The 10,785-nt window shown below is 35.5% G+C and overlaps 1 protein-coding gene across 1 annotated transcript; it reads right to left on the minus strand.

The window, feature by feature from the left end:
• Window positions 1–210: 210 nt before the first annotated feature.
• On the minus strand, window positions 211–10,785 carry LOC310856091 (transmembrane protein 272-like; the record flags this gene model as incomplete). The annotated part of the gene is made up of 3 exons (XM_083761308.1): window positions 10,688–10,785; window positions 10,392–10,580; window positions 211–425 (listed from the first exon to the last, which is right to left on the minus strand). The coding sequence occupies exons 1-3, from the start codon at window positions 10,767–10,769 to the stop codon at window positions 211–213; spliced, it is 486 nt and encodes a 161-aa protein (XP_083617434.1). The 5' UTR covers window positions 10,770–10,785.

The raw sequence follows: 10,785 nt of genomic DNA on the forward strand, positions 1-10,785 counted from the left end.
TGAATCACCATTTATCAGTTTTAGGCCTAGGCCTAGGTTTACGTTTACCTTCTCCGCCTAGGCCTAGGCCTAGGTTTACGTTTACCTTCTCCTTCTCCGCCTAGGCCTAGGTTTACGTTTACCTTCTCCTTCTCCGCCTAGGCCTAGGTTTACGTTTACCTTCTCCACCTAGGCCTAGGTTTACGTCTACCTTCTCCACCTAGGCCTAGGTTACCTGTACGTTCTCCACCTAGGCCTACGTTGAGGAGCCTTCTTGCATGAAATGCAAAGGCAATAGCAGCCTGCACATAACGGCACGAGACCCAGTATGACGTCCAACGCAACGGTGTTCCCGAAAGCCCACAGGTAGACGGTCTTGTGACAATATTGAGACGACGTAGAATTAGTGTAGTTGGGCTCATAGGCGGAGTAGATCCACATGTGACCTAGGAACAAAGAAAACAGCATTGTGACATATGAAGCATTACATTAGTGTGTGGTTAAGGCACTGTTTCATATAAAGCATTACATTAGTGTGTGGTTAAGGCACTGTTTCATATAAAGCATTACATTAGTGTGTGGTTAAGGCACTGTTTCATATAAAGCATTACATTAGTGTGTGGTTAAGGCACTGTTTCATATAAAGCATTACATTAGTGTGTGGTTAAGGCACTGTTTCATATAAAGCTTTACATTAGTGTGTGGTTAAGGCACTGTTTTATATAAAGCATTACATTAGTGTGTGGTTAAGGCACTGTTTTCATATAAAGCATTACATTAGTGTGAGGTTAAGGCACTGTTTCATATAAAGCATTACATTAGTGTGTGGTTAAGGCACTGTTTCATATAAAGCATTACATTAGTGTGTGGTTAAGGCACGTTTTCATATAAAGCATTACATTAGTGTGTGGTTAAGGCACTGTTTCATATAAAGCATTACATTAGTGTGTGGTTAAGGCATGTTTCATATAAAGCATTACATTAGTGTGTGGTTAAGGCACTGTTTCATATAAAGCATTACATTAGTGTGTGGTTAAGGCACTGTTTCATATAAAGCATTACATTAGTGTGTGGTTAAGGCACGTTTTCATATAAAGCATTACATTAGTGTGTGGTTAAGGCACGTTTTCATATAAAGCATTACATTAGTGTGTGGTTAAGGCACTGTTTCATATAAAGCTTTACATTAGTGTGTGGTTAAGGCACTGTTTCATATAAAGCTTTACATTAGTGTGTGGTTAAGGCACTGTTTCATATAAAGCATTACATTAGTGTGTGGTTAAGGCACGTTTTCATATAAAGCATTACATTAGTGTGTGGTTAAGGCACTGTTTCATATAAAGCATTACATTAGTGTGTGGTTAAGGCACTGTTTCATATAAAGCATTACATTAGTGTGTGGTTAAGGCACTGTTTCATATAAAGCATTACATTAGTGTGTGGTTAAGGCACTGTTTTATATAAAGCATTACATTAGTGTGTGGTTAAGGCACGTTTTCATATAAAGCATTACATTAGTGTGTGGTTAAGGCACTGTTTTATATAAAGCATTACATTAGTGTGTGGTTAAGGCACGGTTTCATATAAAGCATTACATTAGTGTGTGGTTAAGGCACTGTTTTCATATAAAGCATTACATTAGTGTGTGGTTAAGGCACTGTTTTCATATAAAGCATTACATTAGTGTGTGGTTAAGGCACTGTTTCATATAAAGCATTACATTAGTGTGTGGTTAAGGCACTGTTTCATATAAATCATTACATTAGTGTGTGGTTAAGGCACTGTTTCATATAAAGCATTACATTAGTGTGTGGTTAAGGCACTGTTTTCATATAAAGCATTACATTAGTGTGTGGTTAAGGCACTGTTTCATATAAAGCATTTCATTAGTGTGTGGTTAAGGCACTGTTTCATATAAAGCATTACATTAGTGTGTGGTTAAGGCACTGTTTTCATATAAAGCATTACATTAGTGTGTGGTTAAGGCACTGTTTCATATAAAGCATTGCATTAGTGTGTGGTTAAGGCACTGTTTTCATATAAAGCATTACATTAGTGTGTGGTTAAGGCACTGTTTTCATATAAAGCATTACATTAGTGTGTGGTTAAGGCACTGTTTTCATATAAAGCATTACATTAGTGTGTGGTTAAGGCACTGTTTCATATGTATAAAGCATTACATTAGTGTGTGGTTAAGGCACTGTTTCATATAAAGCATTACATTAGTGTGTGGTTAAGGCACTGTTTCATATAAAGCATTACATTAGTGTGTGGTTAAGGCACTGTTTCATATAAAGCATTACATTAGTGTGTGGTTAAGGCACTGTTTCATATAAAGCATTACATTAGTGTGTGGTTAAGGCACTGTTTTCATATAAAGCATTACATTAGTGTGTGGTTAAGGCACGTTTTCATATAAAGCATTACATTAGTGTGTGGTTAAGGCACTGTTTCATATAAAGCATTACATTAGTGTGTGGTTAAGGCACTGTTTCATATAAAGCATTACATTAGTGTGTGGTTAAGGCACGTTTTCATATAAAGCATTACATTAGTGTGTGGTTAAGGCACTGTTTCATATAAAGCATTACATTAGTGTGTGGTTAAGGCACTGTTTCATATAAAGCATTACATTAGTGTGTGGTTAAGGCACTGTTTCATATGTATAAAGCATTACATTAGTGTGTGGTTAAGGCACTGTTTCATATAAAGCATTACATTAGTGTGTGGTTAAGGCACGTTTTCATATAAAGCATTACATTAGTGTGTGGTTAAGGCACTGTTTCATATAAAGCATTACATTAGTGTGTGGTTAAGGCACTGTTTCATATAAAGCATTACATTAGTGTGTGGTTAAGGCACTGTTTCATATGTATAAAGCATTACATTAGTGTGTGGTTAAGGCACGTTTTCATATAAAGCATTACATTAGTGTGTGGTTAAGGCACTGTTTTCATATAAAGCATTACATTAGTGTGTGGTTAAGGCACTGTTTCATATAAAGCATTACATTAGTGTGTGGTTAAGGCACTGTTTCATATAAAGCATTACATTAGTGTGTGGTTAAGGCACGTTTTCATATAAAGCATTACATTAGTGTGTGGTTAAGGCACTGTTTCATATGTATAAAGCATTACATTAGTGTGTGGTTAAGGCACGTTTTCATATAAAGCATTACATTAGTGTGTGGTTAAGGCACTGTTTCATATAAAGCATTACATTAGTGTGTGGTTAAGGCACTGTTTTCATATAAAGCATTACATTAGTGTGTGGTTAAGGCACTGTTTCATATAAAGCATTACATTAGTGTGTGGTTAAGGCACTGTTTCATATAAAGCATTACATTAGTGTGTGGTTAAGGCACTGTTTCATATAAAGCATTACATTAGTGTGTGGTTAAGGCACTGTTTCATATAAAGCATTACATTAGTGTGTGGTTAAGGCACTGTTTCATATAAAGCATTACATTAGTGTGTGGTTAACGCACTGTTTCATATAAAGCATTACATTAGTGTGTGGTTAAGGCACTGTTTTCATATAAAGCATTACATTAGTGTGTGGTTAAGGCACTGTTTCATATAAAGCATTACATTAGTGTGTGGTTAAGGCACTGTTTCATATAAAGCATTACATTAGTGTGTGGTTAAGGCACTGTTTCATATAAAGCATTACATTAGTGTGTGGTTAAGGCACTGTTTCATATGTATAAAGCATTACATTAGTGTGTGGTTAAGGCACTGTTTCATATAAAGCATTACATTAGTGTGTGGTTAAGGCACTGTTTCATATAAAGCATTACATTAGTGTGTGGTTAACGCACTGTTTCATATAAAGCATTGCATTAGTGTGTGGTTAAGGCACTGTTTTCATATAAAGCATTACATTAGTGTGTGGTTAAGGCACTGTTTTCATATAAAGCATTACATTAGTGTGTGGTTAAGGCACTGTTTCATATGTATAAAGCATTACATTAGTGTGTGGTTAAGGCACTGTTTCATATAAAGCATTACATTAGTGTGTGGTTAAGGCACTGTTTCATATAAAGCATTACATTAGTGTGTGGTTAAGGCACTGTTTTCATATAAAGCATTACATTAGTGTGTGGTTAAGGCACTGTTTCATATAAAGCATTACATTAGTGTGTGGTTAAGGCACGTTTTCATATAAAGCATTACATTAGTGTGTGGTTAAGGCATGTTTTCATATAAAGCATTACATTAGTGTGTGGTTAAGGCACGTTTTCATATAAAGCATTACATTAGTGTGTGGTTAAGGCACTGTTTCATATAAAGCATTGCATTAGTGTGTGGTTAAGGCACTGTTTCATATAAAGCATTACATTAGTGTGTGGTTAAGGCATGTTTTCATATAAAGCATTACATTAGTGTGTGGTTAAGGCACGTTTTCATATAAAGCATTACATTAGTGTGTGGTTAAGGCACTGTTTCATATAAAGCATTACATTAGTGTGTGGTTAAGGCACTGTTTCATATAAAGCATTACATTAGTGTGTGGTTAAGGCACGTTTTCATATAAAGCATTACATTAGTGTGTGGTTAAGGCATGTTTTCATATAAAGCATTACATTAGTGTGTGGTTAAGGCACGTTTTCATATAAAGCATTACATTAGTGTGTGGTTAAGGCATGTTTTCATATAAAGCATTACATTAGTGTGTGGTTAAGGCACGTTTTCATATAAAGCATTACATTAGTGTGTGGTTAAGGCACGTTTTCATATAAAGCATTACATTAGTGTGTGGTTAAGGCACTGTTTCATATAAAGCATTACATTAGTGTGTGGTTAAGGCACTGTTTCATATAAAGCATTACATTAGTGTGTGGTTAAGGCACTGTTTCATATAAAGCATTACATTAGTGTGTGGTTAAGGCACTGTTTCATATAAAGCATTACATTAGTGTGTGGTTAAGGCACTGTTTCATATAAAGCATTACATTAGTGTGTGGTTAAGGCACTGTTTCATATAAAGCATTACATTAGTGTGTGGTTAAGGCACTGTTTTCATATAAAGCATTACATTAGTGTGTGGTTAAGGCACTGTTTCATATAAAGCATTACATTAGTGTGTGGTTAAGGCACTGTTTCATATAAAGCTTTACATTAGTGTGTGGTTAAGGCACGTTTTCATATAAAGCATTACATTAGTGTGTGGTTAAGGCACTGTTTCATATAAAGCATTACATTAGTGTGTGGTTAAGGCACTGTTTCATATAAAGAATTACATTAGTGTGTGGTTAAGGCACTGTTTCATATAAAGAATTACATTAGTGTGTGGTTAAGGCACTGTTTCATATAAAGCATTACATTAGTGTGTGGTTAAGGCACTGTTTTATATAAAGCATTACATTAGTGTGTGGTTAAGGCACTGTTTTATATAAAGCATTACATTAGTGTGTGGTTAAGGCACTGTTAAATATAAAGCATTACATTAGTGTGTGGTTAAGGCACTGTTAAATATAAAGCATTACATTAGTGTGTGGTTAAGGCACTGTTTCATATAAAGCATTACATTAGTGTGTGGTTAAGGCACTGTTTCATATAAAGCATTACATTAGTGTGTGGTTAAGGCACTGTTTCATATAAAGCATTACATTAGTGTGTGGTTAAGGCACTGTTTCATATAAAGCATTACATTAGTGTGTGGTTAAGGCACTGTTTCATATAAAGCATTACATTAGTGTGTGGTTAAGGCACTGTTTCATATAAAGCATTACATTAGTGTGTGGTTAAGGCACTGTTTCATATAAAGCATTACATTAGTGTGTGGTTAAGGCACTGTTTCATATAAAGCATTACATTAGTGTGTGGTTAAGGCACTGTTTCATATAAAGCATTACATTAGTGTGTGGTTAAGGCACTGTTTTATATAAAGCATTACATTAGTGTGTGGTTAAGGCACTGTTTTCATATAAAGCATTACATTAGTGTGTGGTTAAGGCACGTTTTCATATAAAGCATTACATTAGTGTGTGGTTAAGGCACTGTTTCATATAAAGCATTACATTAGTGTGTGGTTAAGGCACTGTTTCATATAAAGAATTACATTAGTGTGTGGTTAAGGCACTGTTTCATATAAAGAATTACATTAGTGTGTGGTTAAGGCACTGTTTCATATAAAGCATTACATTAGTGTGTGGTTAAGGCACTGTTTTATATAAAGCATTACATTAGTGTGTGGTTAAGGCACTGTTTTATATAAAGCATTACATTAGTGTGTGGTTAAGGCACTGTTAAATATAAAGCATTACATTAGTGTGTGGTTAAGGCACTGTTAAATATAAAGCATTACATTAGTGTGTGGTTAAGGCACTGTTTCATATAAAGCATTACATTAGTGTGTAGTTAAGGCACTGTTTCATATAAAGCATTACATTAGTGTGTGGTTAAGGCACTGTTTCATATAAAGCATTACATTAGTGTGTGGTTAAGGCACTGTTTCATATAAAGCATTACATTAGTGTGTGGTTAAGGCACTGTTTCATATAAAGCATTACATTAGTGTGTGGTTAAGGCACTGTTTAATATAAAGCATTACATTAGTGTGTAGTTAAGGCACTGTTTCATATAAAGCATTACATTAGTGTGTGGTTAAGGCACTGTTTCATATAAAGCATTACATTAGTGTGTGGTTAAGGCACTGTTTCATATAAAGCATTACATTAGTGTGTAGTTAAGGCACTGTTTCATATAAAGCATTACATTAGTGTGTGGTTAAGGCACTGTTTCATATAAAGCATTACATTAGTGTGTGGTTAAGGCACTGTTTCATATAAAGCTTTACATTAGTGTGTGGTTAAGGCACTGTTTCATATAAAGCTTTACATTAGTGTGTGGTTAAGGCACTGTTTCATATAAAGCATTACATTAGTGTGTGGTTAAGGCACTGTTTCATATAAAGCATTACATTAGTGTGTGGTTAAGGCACTGTTTCATATAAAGCATTACATTAGTGTGTGGTTAAGGCACTATTTCATATAAAGCATTACATTAGTGTGTGGTTAATGTGACATATAAAGCATTACATTAGTGTGTGGTTAAGGCACTGTTTCATATAAAGCTTTACATTAGTGTGTAGTTAAGGCACTGTTTCATATAAAGCATTACATTAGTGTGTGGTTAAGGCACTGTTTCACATAAAGCATTACATTAGTGTGTGGTTAAGGCACTGTTTCACATAAAGCATTACATTAGTGTGTGGTTAAGGCACTGTTTCATATAAAGCATTACATTAGTGTGTGGTTAAGGCACTGTTTCATATAAAGCATTACATTAGTGTGTGGTTAAGGCACTGTTTCATATAAAGCTTTACATTAGTGTGTGGTTAAGGCACTGTTTCATATAAAGCATTACATTAGTGTGTGGTTAAGGCACTGTTTCATATAAAGCATTACATTAGTATGTGGTTAAGGCACTGTTTCATATAAAGCATTACATTAGTGTGTGGTTAAGGCACTGTTTCATATAAAGCATTACATTAGTATGTGGTTAAGGCACTGTTTCATATAAAGCATTACATTAGTGTGTGGTTAAGGCACTGTTTCATATAAAGCATTACATTAGTGTGTGGTTAAGGCACTGTTTTCATATAAAGCATTACATTAGTGTGTGGTTAAGGCACTGTTTCATATAAAGCATTACATTAGTGTGTGGTTAAGGCACGTTTGCATATAAAGCATTACATTAGTGTGTGGTTAAGGCACTGTTTCATATAAAGCATTACATTAGTGTGTGGTTAAGGCACGTTTTCATATAAAGCATTACATTAGTGTGTGGTTAAGGCACTGTTTCATATAAAGCATTACATTAGTATGTGGTTAAGGCACGTTTTCATATAAAGCATTACATTAGTGTGTGGTTAAGGCACTGTTTTCATATAAAGCATTACATTAGTGTGTGGTTAAGGCACTGTTTCATATAAAGCATTACATTAGTGTGTGGTTAAGGCACTGTTTCATATAAAGCATTATATTAGTGTGTGGTTAAGGCACTGTTTCATATGTATAAAGCATTACATTAGTGTGTGGTTAAGGCACTGTTTCATATGTATAAAGCATTACATTAGTGTGTGGTTAAGGCACTGTTTTCATATAAAGCATTACATTAGTGTGTGGTTAAGGCACGTTTTCATATAAAGCATTACATTAGTGTGTGGTTAAGGCACTGTTTCATATGTATAAAGCATTACATTAGTGTGTGGTTAAGGCACTGTTTCATATGTATAAAGCATAACATTAGTGTGTGGTTAAGGCACTGTTTCATATAAAGCTTTACATTAGTGTGTGGTTAAGGCACGTTTTCATATAAAGCTTTACATTAGTGTGTGGTTAAGGCACTGTTTCATATAAAGCATTACATTAGTGTGTGGTTAAGGCACTGTTTCATATAAAGCTTTACATTAGTGTGTGGTTAACCGTCTTCCTGCCATTGCCGAAGCCCTTCGGCAATTGAAGCATTAATTTGATATTAACGCTTGCTGCCATTGCCGAAGCCCTTCGGCAATTGCTCTTTTATAGTGCTTATGATTGATCAAGCCATAATGCTACTCACGTTAGCCGGTTAGCTAGCAATGTTGTTAGCACTGCACTGGATCGTTCATATTAATTCACCGTCGCCATAAGAATCCATTCTATCCGTTTCTTTCAATCGCCTGTATCTCCTATTCCTTGTCCCAGATGGCATTTTTGGTCAAAACAGCGTTTCTTTGACGGCACGAGCCGACGTTGTAGAGTGCTAAAATGTACCGGCATGATTCGATCATGTAAACAAAGGTTGTCTTGGCAACGTAAAGCTGGCAGGGATAAGCTCACTTCTGGTTGAGGCAAAATGTGGCTTTTCAAAATAAGAGCTCAAATTAAAAAAATGCTGGCATGAATTAGGTCCTAATTTCTCAATAAATGGCAGCAGTAAAAGGGTTAAGGCACTGTTTCATATAAAGCATTACATTAGTGTGTGGTTAAGGCACTGTTTCATATAAAGCATTACATTAGTGTGTGGTTAAGGCACTGTTTCATATAAAGCATTACATTAGTGTGTGGTTAAGGCACTGTTTCATATAAAGCGTTACATTAGTGTGTGGTTAAGGCACTGTTTCATATAAAGCATTACATTAGTGTGTGGTTAAGGCACTGTTTCATATAAAGCATTACATTAGTGTGTGGTTAAGGCACTGTTTCATATAAAGCATTACATTAGTGTGTGGTTAAGGCACTGTTTCATATAAAGCATTACATTAGTGTGTGGTTAAGGCACTGTTTCATATAAAGCGTTACATTAGTGTGTGGTTAAGGCACTGTTTCATATAAAGCGTTACATTAGTGTGTGGTTAAGGCACTGTTTCATATAAAGCGTTACATTAGTGTGTGGTTAAGGCACTGTTTCATATAAAGCATTACATTAGTGTGTGGTTAAGGCACTGTTTCATATAAAGCGTTACATTAGTGTGTGGTTAAGGCACTGTTTCATATAAAGCATTACATTAGTGTGTGGTTAAGGCACTGTTTCATATAAAGCATTACATTAGTGTGTGGTTAAGGCACTGTTTCATATAAAGCGTTACATTAGTGTGTGGTTAAGGCACTGTTTTCATATAAAGCATTACATTAGTGTGTGGTTAAGGCACTGTTTTCATATAAAGCATTACATTAGTGTGTGGTTAAGGCACTGTTTCATATAAAGCATTACATTAGTGTGTGGTTAAGGCACTGTTTCATATAAAGCTTTACATTAGTGTGTGGTTAAGGCACTGTTTCATATAAAGCATTACATTAGTGTGTGGTTAAGGCACTGTTTCATATAAAGCTTTACATTAGTGTGTGGTTAAGGCACTGTTTCATATAAAGCATTACATTAGTGTGTGGTTAAGGCACTGTTTCATATAAAGCATTACATTAGTGTGTGGTTAAGGCACTGTTTCATATAAAGCATTACATTAGTGTGTGGTTAAGGCACTGTTTCATATAAAGCATTACATTAGTGTGTGGTTAAGGCACTGTTTCATATAAAGCATTACATTAGTGTGTGGTTAAGGCACTGTTTCATATAAAGCATTACATTAGTGTGTGGTTAAGGCACTGTTTCATATAAATCATTACATTAGTGTGTGGTTAAGGCACGTTTTCATATAAAGCATTACATTAGTGTGTGGTTAAGGCACTGTTTTCATATAAAGCATTACATTAGTGTGTGGTTAAGGCACTGTTTCATATAAAGCATTACATTAGTGTGTGGTTAAGGCACTGTTTCATATAAAGCTTTACATTAGTGTGTGGTTAAGGCACTGTTTTCATCCATCAATAAACCCTTTGCGGTGGGAGTTGCTAAATTGAGGTGTGGTTTAGTAAAACCGTGCAATTAGTTAAGACATTGATTTTTTTGTTTTGTTTTCAAACTCACCAGTGATGAACCAGCATAGGAGGAACATAGCATCCACTCCAATCAGAACGTAGAACCCGACCCGTGCAGAACCACAGTCGCGCCGTGCGATCAGCACCAGCACCAGCATCAGCAGCAGGCAGAACCCCAGAACCAGGACGTAGACGGGGATGGAGGGCTGCACAGGACACTGATAGAGGTACCACGCACCTGTTGGGAAAGTTCATCTGTTTTATGAACTAGTGCAGTTCACAGTTCAGACATTTAATATCGATATATATCGATATACGATGTATCGTGACATGCCTATCAACTACCTTCTACGACGTGGGCGAGGCTGTACGCTGCAACGCCCGTCGCTACGGCCGACTCCATGATAACAGCACACGCTTCTGCCATTTTAATCCAGATGACT

This window comes from Protomyctophum parallelum (genome assembly GCF_964188405.1).
Source record: "Protomyctophum parallelum genome assembly, chromosome: 1".
In the NCBI taxonomy this organism is placed as follows: Eukaryota; Metazoa; Chordata; class Actinopteri; order Myctophiformes; family Myctophidae; genus Protomyctophum; species Protomyctophum parallelum.